At 40.5% G+C, this 14,902-nt stretch overlaps 3 protein-coding genes across 4 annotated transcripts; 1 reads left to right on the forward strand and 2 right to left on the reverse strand.

The window, feature by feature from the left end:
* Nucleotides 1–130: 130 nt before the first annotated feature.
* On the forward strand, nt 131–7,089 carry reep1 (receptor accessory protein 1). 2 transcript variants are annotated; one of them, XM_037487029.2, is made up of 8 exons: nt 131–407; nt 1,882–1,954; nt 2,045–2,121; nt 2,248–2,368; nt 2,765–2,878; nt 3,091–3,247; nt 4,214–4,473; nt 5,237–7,089. In XM_037487029.2, exons 1-8 carry the CDS (start codon nt 376–378, stop codon nt 5,306–5,308), a joined length of 906 nt encoding a protein of 301 aa, XP_037342926.1. In that variant the 5' UTR covers nt 131–375; the 3' UTR covers nt 5,309–7,089. The 2 variants fall into 2 exon arrangements, with proteins under 2 accessions (XP_037342926.1, XP_037342927.1); XM_037487030.2 differs by having other exon boundaries at nt 133–407; nt 4,214–4,416.
* A 46-nt stretch (nt 7,090–7,135) lies between these two features.
* On the reverse strand, nt 7,136–8,541 carry mrpl35 (mitochondrial ribosomal protein L35). The gene is made up of 4 exons (XM_037487031.2): nt 8,429–8,541; nt 8,068–8,221; nt 7,684–7,828; nt 7,136–7,405 (listed from the first exon to the last, which is right to left on the reverse strand). The coding sequence occupies exons 1-4, from the start codon at nt 8,457–8,459 to the stop codon at nt 7,217–7,219; spliced, it is 519 nt and encodes a 172-aa protein (XP_037342928.1). The 5' UTR covers nt 8,460–8,541; the 3' UTR covers nt 7,136–7,216.
* Nucleotides 8,542–8,968: 427 nt separating this feature from the next.
* On the reverse strand, nt 8,969–14,718 carry si:dkey-21a6.5 (tumor necrosis factor receptor superfamily member 4). Its single transcript, XM_037485659.2, has 9 exons — nt 13,907–14,718; nt 12,548–12,724; nt 12,330–12,468; nt 12,125–12,213; nt 11,800–11,863; nt 10,922–11,010; nt 10,700–10,812; nt 10,466–10,622; nt 8,969–9,943 (listed from the first exon to the last, which is right to left on the reverse strand). Exons 1-9 carry the CDS (start codon nt 13,953–13,955, stop codon nt 9,786–9,788), a joined length of 1,035 nt encoding a protein of 344 aa, XP_037341556.2. The 5' UTR covers nt 13,956–14,718; the 3' UTR covers nt 8,969–9,785.
* Between the last annotated feature and the right edge of the window lie 184 nt (nt 14,719–14,902).

Genomic DNA, 14,902 nt, shown 5'->3' on the forward strand with positions numbered 1-14,902 from the left:
CCACTAAAATGTTCTACACAGATAAACGGCAAATTTATCGGTGACGAAATGACTTTCAGCCCTACCCACCACGTGATACATATCATTAATTCAAGAGCGCGCCGTCGTGTCCAACGTAACGTATTTGCCTCCAAACCAACCAGGCGGCGCTCCCATTCACGTCACATCTGCTCACGCGCGTTAAACCGGACGCACGCCGAGCATCTGTGCAATGCAACACCGCCATCTATGGATGTGAGCTCCGTGTCGCTCGCGTGCATCGCGCCGGTGCCTGTGCGCGTCCCGAAGCCGCCGCCAGAACGCGCCTGATCGCGCCTGTCATCTGGAGGAAACCCCTCCCTGCAGAGCAGCGCGTCCCGTCGCATTTCCAGCGCAATGGTCTCCTGGATCATCTCTAGACTTGTGGTGTAAGTCCTTTTATTCTCCCTTTTCCTCCACGCAGATTAGCAATAAATTGTCATTACCGGGGTTCGCGAGTATTTTGAGCCGCTCGTTGACGGCCCCGTAAAGCGGCGCGCTTTGCACGCCCCCGACGATTGTCTAATATTGAATCGGAATCAGACGGCAGTGTGTGCGTGTGCGGAGCACGCGTCCGATCATTATATTTTTGTTTAATTTTTGCTTGAAAAATAGTCCAAATTCAACAGGATTGTCCTCTCGCCAAGGCCCGTGTAGGACTGTAGCTCAGCAGCCTGACACCCTTTAGGTTCATCAGCTGCCTATAAGTAAATACAGACGTGATTGGCTGAATAATAATCCACTGTCATCCATGAAATGGTAATATGAGTCAAAGACGTTTTTCACTCCCAGAAAGCTAAATGTCACTGAGCAGCGAGGTGACTGGACAAAAGAAGCGAGCCTTATAATCTCTGTTGATGACCCATATTGGGGGAAAAACAATGCCAAAGGGCTTGGTCAGCCTTCTCAAGTTACAATACAAGATGTTCGTGTAATATGACATTAACGCATGTTTGCTGATATGTTCTCTTCCAGCTTTTGAATTGAAACGATTGAACATAGAGCGGCATTTAAGTTGTGGTTATTTTTACTGCTCAAAGTATGAATTGGCTCCATTGCAGAGCATGTGGAGCCCACACCAACAGCAGGCCAAAACTCAAAATAGTGAGCCAATTCAATTTAGAATATACGAGATCTTGTTACAGAGAACCGCTTGAGCCCGGGCCGGTCACAACATGGCTCTGGATCATTTTGGAGTACAATCTCAAACGAAAAATGTTTTAGTTGCGTCTCCCACGGACGAGCTGTTTTATTTTTAGTGCCCTTGTGTTTCTTAACTCGGTTGGAGCACACTTAGGCCGGAGAGGTGCAACATGATGTGGGTGAGTAATTTGATCAGGTCGCTCTCTCAGCTGTTGCTGTAGCACTTCAACTCGGTCCCGTCTCCGCAGGGTCACGCAGCAGCGCAGGTGTCCCACGCACGAAAATACATTCGAGGAAAACACAAGGAAGCTAATTTTAACTCATGTCTTGAGGTGAAGCACGTGGACAGATTGTTTGTCCCAACCAGTCAGGGCACAATCTAACCTGGCCTTGCTACTTAACAGATTTATAGATCTGTTTCTATTCACCTGATTTACATTGACCTCTAGCCGGACATAAGCTGTCCACCAGTTAAGTTACGTAGGCTCCAAACATCCATGAATAATAATGTACGAAAAAGATGCAATATTTTTTTTATCTTTTAAAACGCCTGATTTATAAATATCTGTGCAGCCTTGTAGCTTTTACCTTCCAAAAACCAAGATTCCTCATGTTTAAAATGTCATGATTTTACTTTTCTTTTTTAATGTACTTTAAAAATATCTGTGGTACTGCATCAAACGGGGTCTGGAGGTGATGGACACATTTTCTGTCTTCCAGAATTGTTTTTGGGACTTTATATCCGGCGTACTACTCTTATAAAGCTGTGAAGTCAAAAGATGTGAAAGAATACGTGAGTACATTATTTGCATTTTATAGTAACGAGATGCAATTGCAATTGCAAGGTGTTGTGTGGAGGTACTTTACCTATCTTACATTTTAGGTGAAATGGATGATGTACTGGATCATATTTGCCCTATTCACTGCTGTGGAAGTGTTTACGGATATGTTTCTTTGTTGGTAAGTGACTGCAGATATTTAAAGCTAGTAACCCTTTAATTACATTTTGTCACTGTCATAGAAACATTGTTTTTTTTTTAATGATTTTAGTACCAGTGGATACATCATTTTGTGTATTTCTTGCAGGATTCCTTTCTACTATGAACTGAAGATAGCCTTTGTGGTGTGGCTGCTGTCCCCTTACACTAAAGGCTCCAGTGTGCTATACAGGAAATTAGTTCATCCCACGCTTTCCTCAAAAGAAAAGGTGAAAACTCCTTCCTTTGGTCGTACTCTCCTTTTTCCTCCTGATGCAATGCAAGGAGAGGCTTCGGTGATAATATGGTTTGTCTTACGTTAGTCTGCATGGTTTTGTGACTAATAGAATTTGAGCTTAGCATCTGTCTAGAGAACAGAACGGCCTCTTTGCAAATTCTGTTTTTCCACTTTAGCCGCTGAAAATGTGAAAGCAGGACAGGAGGGAGGAAGTGTCACGGTGTTCCTCCCTTTCTCATTTCCATTTTCCTCTACGTCTGAGTCAGGAAACACATGCAGCAGTATAGGAAACCTTTGTCAGAACAACGCTTCCAACATGATGCATACATTACGATGATTATGTAAAAAGACACAATGCTCACATTATTTTGTTCTGTCTTTTTTCCAGGACATCGATGAGTATATCTGCCAAGCAAAGGACAAAAGCTATGACACACTTGTGCATTTTGGGAGGAAGGGGCTGAATGTTGCTGCGTCAGCTGCAGTTATGGCTGCAACAAAGGTAATGCAGACTTTGGATCTGGGAGGCATAGAAGGTCACGTTATTTATGGGTAACATGAAAGTCATGTTGTTAGCTATTCACAAAATAACGTAGGGTTATTGAGTGTCAAAGCATCCTATAACTTTTTTTAATCAGACGCCTTAAAGGCGATCTCTGCTGTAACTGTCCCACGTGGCTGCTAAACACGAGCATCTGGTGTGACCCGTTCTAGAGCCAAGGGGTCCTGTCGGATCGCCTGAGGAGTTTCAGCATGCAGGATCTGTCCTCCTACCAGTCGGACCCCGTGAACACCGGCCCCACGCAGCCCGCTGCAGCACCGCAACGGACCAGGTCTATGATGCGCAGCAAGTCGGAGAGCTGCAACAAGGGTGAGCAGAGTGTTAGAGGGGCGTTGTAATGTTGAGGGTGTGATAATAGCGAGGGCTGGTTTTTCTTCCTGTTCGAGCTCGATCAAGCTGGAAGATAGCAGAACTTTTACTTTCCTGAATGGCCCCCGACTTTAGTCCTGCCTTCCTGTTTGGAGCCGGTCGGGCCTCACAGTGGAGCTGGACTGGTTCCTAGTCCAACATCACGTGGAAACAGTTGTTGTTTTCTTTTTACTCTAGATTGTGTCTCTTGTTTTTAATTATTGCTTTGTTCAGAAAATGAAGGTGTTATATAAAGAAAAAACTGCTTGCAGTGGACTGAAGTATTAGCACAGTTAAGACCCAATTCACTTTTTATTTTTAATAAATGACAAATTTATATTGTCTTTGGTAATATCTAAAGATATGATGTGTAGCTTTTATGCCTAAATGCAATTATAGATGGTTGATGCTAGAATGGAGGGATGCTTTCCCCACATGCACTTCCTATGTGCTTCCTGTCCCCTGTGGACAATCCATTTTTAGCATAAACCACCATGTGTAACCACTAATTTACAGTGCTGTTCTTCATTATTTAATGTTAATCCCATGCACAAGCCATGCTTTTCTGCATCTCTCTTACTCATTGGTTCCCATGGAACATTTAGATCAAAACCAGGTCATGAAATTCATTTTATTTTTAAATGCTTGGTTATTTTCTAACGATTACAGTTTTTTTATTAGGTCATTTATTAGGATTTTAGCAGATTAATACATTTTTTGGTACTAGTCAGTATTCCTGGCAGCAGCATTGTGTGATTGACTCAAAATAAACTACAGTGCCCATTTTTATAGGTTTTGTCAGAATATAAACTACAAGGACATTTTATTCCTGGTTTTGGTCTTTTCAAAGGATTTCTGTACAATAGGAAAAAATGAATGATTCCTTGAAACATTTGTGCACTTTTTGAACGTTTTTTCACGGTACAGGACAGGATTTTGACATGACTGAGTATGAGATGTTGGGTTTGGAACAGTGGGACTCCAAGTGCCCGCTGTCCCAGACAATTTTACCTTCGGAGTCTGAATCCACCGTAATGCCCTCACTGACACCGCAGTCCTCCCCACCTGCCACACCCTCTCCACCTGCCTCCCCTCCGGCTCCGGAGCATCCCGTGGAGGTGGGGAAAGAGGTACAGGCAGCATCAAGCTCGCCACAGCTCAGGCTGTTTAAGAAGAAGGCTCCTGAGGTATTCTGCCTCATCGCTGTTGGCTGCTCAGCTGCTTCTAACGGGCCTTACAGAGTGCAGATTTTCTCACTGATTCACTAATTTCTACTGCTGTTATAGTTAAATAATTGTCATGGTTCGGTACTTCTGGAGTTGTGGAGAGTTCGGCTGCCAATAGGATTTCTGCACTGAGGAAACCGAGCCATGCATTGAGATGCTAGTGGAATAATTGTTTAGTTCCAATGAATGTGTGTTCCTTTGCTTGCATGATTGCAGTTGCTCACATTTGGTTTGGAATTGGTTGACATGGATTGCCTTGCAGTGTATTTCAGCCTTGACAATGGCTTCTAGATTCATGGAAATGATTCTGCATAATCAGTCCATGGAGTTAATGGATATTCATTCATAAATGTCAACGTTGTTTCTTTGATATTTTCTTACACTCAGCAAATCCAACAAGGAATTAAAAAAGAAATTGATCCTAAAAATAGGTATTGTTTATCTATCTGAATACTGAAGCCTATTTCACTGTGCTATGGACTCACGTTGTGTATGTTTATGACCATTACTTAAAAAAAGAAAAAATGTGTTAAAAAAAATACCCGTGACCTGAGACAATTCATTCACAGACGGACTGTGGAGAGGCAAACTCACTTGTTAGTTTTGGTTACCTCTGGATTTGTTGACAATAGGAAAAATCCAATATAATGTGGGCATCTTTTAAATATTGTGTCAACTCATTGTAGCTCTGTTGGTAACTGTTTTCTTTTTTGCTCCCCTTCAGCCTCCTCTTAGAGTCTTAAGGCCTCTCACAAGATCCAGAAGTGCTCGTTCTACGAACAATGAAGCCATGTGAAACTGTCCTAGAGACTACTCCAGCTGCCTTTGCTGCAAGAAGTAAAAATACTAAATGGCCAAAAGCGACATGACTAAAGCAGCCTTGCTTTGGAATAAGGTATTACCAAAGTGACCTAAGATGACCCCTCTATTTATCGTGTATGTCATGATTAAAAACACAACATTTGTGACATTGAGATAGTACGATTGAATGGGCTCTATGCTGATAGACATTTTGAGTTTTCAGGTTATTGAAAATGTATTTATGTACAGTTTTTGTGCACTCCATCTTTCTGATTTGATTGTTTTTATATGTCAGGTTTGGGTAGGCAATTGCATGTGTGTCTTCCCATTTTAGTACGCTGTTTACTTAACAGAATGTACTATTGCTGAATAATTAAGCAGGCAATGAGAGTGACGAGGTCGCTCTTAAAGAATAGGTTAAAAGCCAAGGATCAAAAGAAAAGGCTTTTTTTTACCCCATTTATTATCAAGAAACCTCTGTGAGCAGCTGAATTCTGCACTGATTATTTGATCACATCAAGGTATCCAGGAATCACCCAAAAAACTATTCCAAGATGAGACAACCTAACTTTTTAATAAAGAAAAGTCAGTCAGCAGCGGCAGATACTATTCTGTTATTTACCTCTATTAAAGCCTTAAAGAAAAGACATCAAAATACAAAATGTCTCAAATCATAAAATAAGTATTTTTTATCAAATTATGTTCACATTAAACAATCATGTTGCACTATGAATAGAATATGAAGTCGTTTTCCTTAATACTCGGAAATAGCTAAAAAAAACCAATAGTAGCAAAATAGTATTACAAATAATTGTATTATCATTGCTTATTTCTTCTGTGTTCAAGTAATAACTATTCTGTAATGAGTAATAGCATTTGCATCGCAACTGTAGGTTTCCTTAGTTTGGACAATCCACTTTTCTGTTTGTCTAGCACATTTTGTCATTTAAACGACAAATTAAGGCCAATTAGTAAAAAGTTCTGTTCAGCTGTAGCAGAAAATGATATAACATGAGTTTTTAATTTGCATAGCATTAGACTTCGTTTTAATTATGTTCTTAATTCACTGAGCCTCAATAGAACCAATTTACAAAAAGTATCACTGTGTTGGACAGAATTATAATTTTCATCATAGTATCTGGATCAATATGGGTTATTTGAAGTTTTAAACAAAAGCTTCTCAGGTACAACTGCTGTTTACACGTCATTCACTCTGATGTTGTAGATACACTTGTTATGCACATAAAATGTCCTTTTATTGGTAAAAACCTTAAAGGAAAGGTCAGATTGTGTTCCAACGTGAGTAGTGTTATTGCAGGTTTTCTTCTACTAAAAGTCATGCAAAGTAAAAGAAAAAAAACACATGTTGCTAAGTAGCAGATATGTATACTTGTGTGTAGACTAAGTCAATACTGCATGATGTTTGATATTAATTTGTATGAATCTTTTTTTTCTCTTAAGAGGCCTTTCTGGTGAATTTAGCATTTTTGGTTGCTTTGAAGAAAGAATATGAGATGTAATCACTATACACACTTTGGCTATACATATAAAGTCTTATTAACTGATAAATTAGCCACTTAGACTTTATTCATGAGGAGGTCCCTCTTAAATTACCCAAACGTTTCTTTCTGGCAGGCCAGAATATCAAATTGCTTAAATTTCAACTTGATTGTGAAATAAATAAAATGGTGAGATGATGGTCGATTTATGTATTATTGTTCTGGGTTTAATATTATATTTGTTAAATCAAGCCATTAAATATTAAGCAAACTTTTACTGTTTTGATTTTTTTTTTGTTATCTTAAAAGCATTCAAAAGTAAAGGGAAAGTGAAGATATGATTTTATTACATATGCGACATTATTACATTACAACACAAGACTTCACTTAAATAAATAAGCAAATTACAGTTTGAGGTTGACCCTATTGTGGTATTTTAGGTATGGATCATCGACAAACCAGTTCCTCCTTTTCCAAAAAGAGGTGGTCATTTTATCCAAAAGCTTGCTCTGTGTTTTGTTGCAGAAAACATGCTCCCTCAGACGCTTACGTCGGGGAGGACTCTTCTTCCACAATTTCTTCTTGTATCCAGCCTGTGTAAACACAAAAACTTAGTCAGATTGGAAAAGTTTTTAACTGTAAGCTTACCAAAGTATGTCAAAATTACTGTAAGAATCTACCACCATAGGAAAATGTCCGTATGCTTCCAAAATCACCTACAGAATGCACTGCATCCCCTTCATAATGGGGGATATTGTACATTTCCACCCTTGGCATTTTACCAACATTTTAGAGTTATCAACAAAAAAAATAGGAAGCCCTTGCTGGGTAAAAGAAAGGGATTTGGCAGTTCACAGTTAATGACACATACCTTGCGTCTGATCCAAAGGTCACAATGCAACCTCATGAACCGGTCTGTCACGGATTTTACGGTCTTCCTCTTCCCCTTCTTCAGACTGAAATAGGTTAGACTTCTGCTTGGTTGTTGAGTCAGACCTGGAATGAGTGGCAATACCCTGCAACAACAAAGAGAAGCGGAGAGAGAAACCAGAAGAAGTGTTTATGAAAGAAGGTTCAATTCACTCAAATTACAGAAAAAAAATCATCATAACTGAACACCACGTTTGTTTCATTTGGTCCGTTTTTTGCTCAGTCCACTGATTCTGTTGCCACAAAAATACACACAATATAAAGAAAATATTTGGTGTTACAATGAGTTGGTTGGAGTAATATATCATTCTCAGGTATACTTTACCGTTGTAGGATGTTGTACCGGGGTGTCGGAGAGGCTGCGGCCCGCACAGGAGCGAGGGCTGCGGCAGAGCTGTAGACGGGCTGGATGAAGCTGGAGAGCTTACAGAGACGTGGTGCCTTGGAGCACAGGGAGACCGACAGCGGCCTCAGCAGCCCTTTACAGCACAAGGACAACATGAAAACACATGAGAGGAGACGTGGAAAACCTAGCTAGCACCGATGCTAGTCGCAGCAACCTTTTGTAACCTTTGCTTTTAAACAACACAATTTATCAAAATCAAAAGACGGATATAATTACTAAATATGTATGTAATGAGGAGAGTGAAAAGAAAGTTTATGATTGTCAAATTGTAGATACACACCAGACACCCTTCTTGCAAAGGCGGCCGCCATCTTTTCCTCCTGACAGCTGACGTAAGTACGGAGTCCTGTTTGGACAAATTTCAACTGCAGCCCGTTCAACGGTAACGACACATTACTGCCACCTAGGAATTGTTTGATCCTTGATTCGGGCTTTCGAAAATAAATTATTGGTAAATAGATAAATAAAGATTTTAATTCCTTGTTTATTGCTATTGTATATTTCTAATCAGACTCATTTAAGAGGAAATCATCAGACTTTTGACCCCAGTACGTTTGTTTCCCACTGAACTTATATTATTAAAACATGAGCCTTTTGAATATATGTGTTGTAAAAGGCATATAATAAACTGCCCAACAGCTGCATCTATCTCTCTACTCCATGGTTGTCACACTCTGTAAACATGTTTAGCTGATCCAGAGATGTGCCATTAGTCACTGTCTCCTGTTGGATGTGGAAATAATTGTTTAGTGCTGTGAGACCGAACCACAGTACAAATAGAGATACTTTCTTAGACTTTTTTATCTAGTAAACCTTGCAGTATTTACTGAAGATATATTTTGCTCCCATCCCCTTTGACATTAGAGTTAAACTGCCCCGTAGCTGGAAATTGTATGGACACGTTAATGTTATTGAATAATGAATCAGTCATGTCCTTCTATGTGTTGTCAAACTTCTGCTGTGAGCAAAAAACTAAAGATTTCCAAACATATAATAAAGAAATTATACAGGTTTTGTTGTTCTTCAAATGAGCACAGAACAGTTTTTCAGCTTAAGCCACAATTCATATTTATTTTCTTACATCATACAAACATACAAATATAATCTTAAAAAAACAATTAGAAAAACATGAAGCAAAGGTATCATTTAATCGACAGACGGCATGATGTGCTATTAAATGCATTAAAAACCAAGGTACCAACCATATATTATGAGGACCTCTCTGTAACTGCGGAACAAGTTAATGGAGGCATCCACAACTCTACCGTTACTCTAGTGCAAAGTAAATCAGTTATCTCTTTTTAAAAAGTGCTATTCATAAGAGAGAGAGGTTCCCACCAAGTCAAGGCATCTCGTTCTCACCGTTCCAGCATACCTCTCACAATCTAATAATCTAGTTCGTATTTTACTGGGACAACTGTAACAGTGTTGAGCTACAAGAATTCACAAAAACTTTTGTTTCTCAATAATATATTCAAACTTAAAAAAGATAATGGCTTTTCATAGTACTGTCAAAGCATCGGTCCAGGGTTTTACCACCAGTCCTTTTGTTTTCAGTCGGGACTGACATGAAGATAGGATTTCAAATGGTTTTGGTCCACCAAACACTTAGGAAAGCTAAGACACTTTCCTTTGGTTCACCAGCCGGCGTATACGGGTTCTGCATCACAGGGGATCCCGTAGAATCGACCCTGAGGCCGCTCTTTGCGTAGTAACGGAGCTCGGGCTACAGACAGCTCTCCGTCAGTGTCTTTCCGTCTACGCAGGACCATTAAAATGATGAAGAGCAGGGCCACTGAGGAAACAGAGATTTTATAACAATTAAACTGTTTTTCAGTAAAAGATATTTCAACAATATCACTTTTATATTACCTGATTAATACATGACGAGAGGACTGAAGTTAAAATAAAATCGATTAATTTACAGTTTATAGTTAAAATCAGTCTTCAGAGTAATCCAGTTATATAGTCCTATTTAATCAATTGCTTAGAGTGGAAAGTCCCAAAGCAATTTTCCAAAGTTCCACTTCATATTTAGTTCTTTGCTTATATCCTATAACAAGTGAATAATAAGCCAAGTAAATTATAGAAAGTAGGCTTGCCTAAGGGAGCTATGAACCATTACGATGACAAACATAAGCTACTAAAGATATTGTTTTGTGTGTAATAGGATTATTTAAACATTGGTCTTTGATGCTGGTGAATTATAAAGGCAAACAGCATAATTGTAATCCAATGCCTCTGACACAGTTTCAAGCGAAGAAGCGCTTTGAAAGATCCTCAGGAATATCAGGAAAGCAGTTTAGGAGTTACTCACCCCCTCCTCCAATAACTAAAAGAGCAATGGTCACAGGGGCTAATTCACAGGTTTCCCCTTCTTTGCGGAAGAAAGTCTCCATGCAGTAGCCTGGAGACAAGCTGCCGGCCGGACAGAACGCATCGCTGGGACACTGGATGGGGTTGACGTCTGGACTCTGAGACGACAACACGCTCGGTCACCAAACACTGTTGACGGGCGTGGAGGGTGGAGGGTGGAGGGTGCATTACTCACGGGGCAGTAGTGATTCTCTGGGCACACATCACAACTGTCCTGGCCCCAGTGAATCTGGAAGAAGCCACTCGCGCAGATTTGACACATGGTCTGATGGGGAGCCTTGTGCATGCCTGTTTAAAACCAGATATCACCTGGATGGTTATTTATACCTCCCCTTTTTTCCCGTTACGAGCTTCAGTACTAAACATAACTTGAGAGGGCGCTGTGCCTTTATATTACCCGGGCGACATGGTGTGCAGTCTACAGCAGCAGGCTGCAGAGCTTCTGTTCCTCCGGGACACACCTGGCACTGGCTACAACCATCGGAGCTGTCAGAGAAAGAGGGGCGCTTGTTAGTGACTGAGTGGACTAACTAGCCTGCTGCGGTTTGCACGGCTGCCACAAGTAACTTATTTACTTAGCATTATTGAGAAATCTCAAAGCGGATTGGGTTTAGAGTTGTTGCTGGAGCTTGGTTTCACACTGCTAACAAACATTTAAGCAAGCAGTCTATTATTCAAAGTATAAGACACAATGGGCATCATCATCGTCTGTTACTTTCTCCTGAATTCCCCAGAAGTTAGCATTAAATAATGCCTAATTTGCACATTTAAAAATAACATTTCAGAAACATAATCCTAAAAAAGGGGTTTTCTAAAAGTAAGTAATTAACTGTGGAAGTGTACAGTTGATATATGATGTTTTTATTACTCTATTCACCTGTAGTGTCTGCCCTTCAGCAAAGTCTTGGATAATATTACACACAATGTCACTGTTTGTAAAAGAAATGTCCATAATTTACTTCTAAATCAGGATGAAATCATAGGAAAACCCTTTTTCCAGTTATTTTCTTTTAGATGTGTGTTCAATTACAATGGTTTGAACACTTAATGAAGCTTAAGATTAAATATGACACAGTCAGGAGCTGAGCCTAAAGGCTGTGTTCTCGTGTGTGTGTGTGTGTGAGTCTATGTTGCCAAACAGAACCATGGTACTTAATCTTGTGATGTTGTTAGATAAGTGAGTTATAAATGTTCCACACTGATTCCTCAGTCCTGGTTACTAACAACAAAAGACACAGAAATAGGAGCAGTAACCCGGTGACAACGGCAACTTACTTGCAAAAACTTCCCAGTGCACACGGCACACATGAGGTGGAGCTCTGCTGCGATGTAAAGAAACCTGGAAGCGGTGGACAGAAAATCACTCAACACGTGATTGGTGTTTTCTCTCAAGTTTCAGATAACATAAAGATCATTGCAGTTAAATTAGAAATCATACATTTTCATATCTAAATAATCCATTGATTCAGAAGCGTGTAAAGACATTTTACGCATATAAATCACATTTTTGTCTGCAAGCATTCAGCTTTTAGTCTAAATGCATCACTGGTTGCTGACTTACAACACAACTATGGCTTTGTCTAAAGCAAAATCAACCCACCTGGTGAACAAGTTGAGCAACTGTCTCTGCCGGTGTTATTGTTGAAGGACCCAAGGGGGCAGGGGTGACATAAAGGACTTCCGGTGAAACTGTGCAGGAGGTTATAGGGGAGTTTAATACACAAGAACGTGGCCAGTAAGGTGGACAGTAGATTATCAACAACGTCCGAAGCAAAATAAGTTGTCAGCACAATCTGTGTCCTTACTTTGTGTAGAAGCCCCGGTTACAGGGGAGACACTGCTGCTGTCCAGCTAGTGGCTGATAGAAACCCGTGGTGCACGGCAGACAGGCTCCAGGAAAAAGACACAGCCCGGGGTCAGAGCAGCACGTACACAGCAAGGTGTCTGTGGAGGCATACACGTCTTGTCTTTCACTCTGCTTTTCACTGTGGCGTCGTGTCAGATATCGCAGCCGTTGACTCACTGTTGTCGTACTGAGATCCCGGTGCACACGGCTCACAAGTGGAAATGTTGTATTCAGAGCAGCCCGGGGTGGCGGTGCTGCTGAGAATCACGGGGGTGACAGTCGGACTGGTCACATCCTGGATGAGAGTGGTGTTCATCACAGCGGGGGTGAGTGTGGTCTGGCACAACACCACGCCTGGAGGAGAAGCACACTGGGTGTAGTAGTGGGCTGATACAGCGCTGCAATGCAAACTCCACTATTTACTTTGTCTTAAATTGTTTTATGAATTAAAAACGAGTATTAGTTATTGTAGGGTGTAAGATCACGATCATGAACTGGAATTTCCCTGGTTTGACTCCAGCCTTGAAACTTTTGTTGCTTGTTGTTGCCGATCTCTCTCATCATTTGGATTCATTCCTCATACTGTTAGCTGTCTGACAAAGGTATTAAAAAACGCTTTAATCTCTGCCTGCTTTACTGGTTCACACAGTCTCTTTTTTGGTTGTTTCTTACACACACAAATACATAGATGTCCTTGTCCTTCCACATGCTAAATAGCTGATTTAAGTAGATTCACTGTGGATTTGTCTCTGTCATTCTCAAACACGCCCTAAACACTGATCCAGCCTTGACATCGCCAGGAAATGAAGAACTTGTTTTGCAGGTGGGTTTCTTCATCTAGAACGATACATCTGTCACTGTGATATTTTTAATCATGCTACAAAATCTTAAGAACACCACTCAACTGTATCTAACCACTGAGAAAGTGAGGACAACAGGGGTAAATAAGCACATCAGCAAAACAGATCCCACATTGTGCTGTAATCACATTAGCCATGTGCTTAAGTGTTGTCTTGAATACAAGCCCTCATCCTCATGAAATGCAATTATTCAGGTCATGTGATTTCTCTGGCTTTTTGGTTTGGGCAACATTTCTTACTCAAACTTGTGAACACATACTTCTTTGTAACCGGCATAAAGAAATGCCGTAATCCGGAAAGATTGGCCCGATCAGTTGGAAAAATGATCTATAAATCCCTATAGAGAGCTTATAGTAATAGAGTAAGATATAATTTAACAAAGAACCATATCCATTATTGAAACACAGTAAAATAGTACATTCATCCATTTTTCGCTAGAAGAAAGTTTGTTACAAAGTTTGGGTGTAAAAATAAGTTTAATTTTAACCTTAAATTCCAAATATATATATATATTTAAATAACCTTAATAATGACTTACAATCCCATTCACAAGGTTGCAAGATAACAATGTGGTATTTATTACACGTCAATAATCTCTCTATAATCCGCCCCACAGTGCCGTTCCTGTGGGGCTGCAGTATAACAGCACTTGTTGTCGAAGAAGGGTCGAACTTACCCACGAAACAAGCGGCGCACACTGCAGGCAGAACCCTCCGGCGGCCCATCCTCCAGATCTTATCGATTACTACCACCGAACGATGTCAGGCTACAGCATCTCATCCCGGACAAGTGCGCGAGCTGCCCCTATGTTCACGGAGGACGACTGGGACGCTCGCTGAGCGATCGGTGCTTCTATTTGTGTCATATGACAAAATTCACATCATGTGATTTTGCTTTACAGGGAAAAACTAAGTCAAATGGGCCGGACCTCCCCAACCTCTGTTGTTGTTACACGGAACGGCCAGCAGGGGCGACAGAGCCTCCTGTGCCGATGTATCTATTAAGAATCAAGATTTTATTATTTGGAAAAAATCCTTTGCCCTCCATTTCAATAGTCCTTATGTAAGTGATCTGTATGTGGGTTGTATATTAATTTTTAAAAATAAATGTACTGGTGCATTTAGTTAAACAGAATATTGTGTAAAATAAGTGTGCTGTCATATGTGCTGTTCTGCTTTCAACGACATTGGTGAATAGAGTTGATCATGAGTGATCTTAAATAGGATGTTGAAGGTCCACTTCCCCTTTCGAGCCACATTCACAGGTGGGGGGCAAATGCTTTGAGGAGACATTTCTGACATGAATAACTGACCCCAAAAAACAACTTAGCAAATACAAATCACAAGTCGGGATGAACAACGCAGGATAATCGCTCAAAACAAATGCACAATACATTGTAATAATTATTGTTGAAGTAAATCCTGTTGCACTCAAACAGTTTGACCTCTATTTCAATACACAATGTCTCAAAAAACATGACAAAAGGTGAAAAGATTCTCCTCTCACTCGACAAATATGATAAAGTAAGGATTGCTCTGATTTATAATGAAACATTCACATTCGTGTGAAACACATTGTGCATATTTATGTCTAGAGTGTTTCTGTCTGAGGAACAACATAAGGAGCGTCCTTCTGGAGGTGACGCTCTGAGCTCATCTCCAATCCCCCCCCT

This window comes from Pungitius pungitius, chromosome 14 (assembly GCF_949316345.1).
Source record: "Pungitius pungitius chromosome 14, fPunPun2.1, whole genome shotgun sequence".
Taxonomy (NCBI): Eukaryota; Metazoa; Chordata; class Actinopteri; order Perciformes; family Gasterosteidae; genus Pungitius; species Pungitius pungitius.

Excerpts from the sequence above, each read along its gene's own strand:
- mrpl35 (XM_037487031.2), bottom strand. The coding sequence starts at position 8,459 with ATGGCGGCCGCCTTTGCAAGAAGGGTGTCTG. Across the intron at positions 7,829-8,067 it reads CGGTACAACATCCTACAACG|GGTATTGCCACTCATTCCAG; the intron begins GTAAAGTATACC and ends TTGTTGTTGCAG. Across the intron at positions 7,406-7,683 it reads ACCTTTGGATCAGACGCAAG|GCTGGATACAAGAAGAAATT; the intron begins GTATGTGTCATT and ends GTGTTTACACAG.
- si:dkey-21a6.5 (XM_037485659.2), bottom strand. The coding sequence starts at position 13,955 with ATGGGCCGCCGGAGGGTTCTGCCTGCAGTGTGCGCCGCTTGTTTCGTG. Across the intron at positions 12,214-12,329 it reads AACCGGGGCTTCTACACAAA|TTTCACCGGAAGTCCTTTAT; the intron begins GTAAGGACACAG and ends CCTCCTGCACAG. Across the intron at positions 11,011-11,799 it reads GCACTGGGAAGTTTTTGCAA|CTCCGATGGTTGTAGCCAGT; the intron begins GTAAGTTGCCGT and ends TTTCTCTGACAG.
- reep1 (XM_037487029.2), top strand. The coding sequence starts at position 376 with ATGGTCTCCTGGATCATCTCTAGACTTGTGGT. Across the intron at positions 1,955-2,044 it reads CAAAAGATGTGAAAGAATAC|GTGAAATGGATGATGTACTG; the intron begins GTGAGTACATTA and ends CTTACATTTTAG. Across the intron at positions 2,879-3,090 it reads CAGTTATGGCTGCAACAAAG|AGCCAAGGGGTCCTGTCGGA; the intron begins GTAATGCAGACT and ends GACCCGTTCTAG.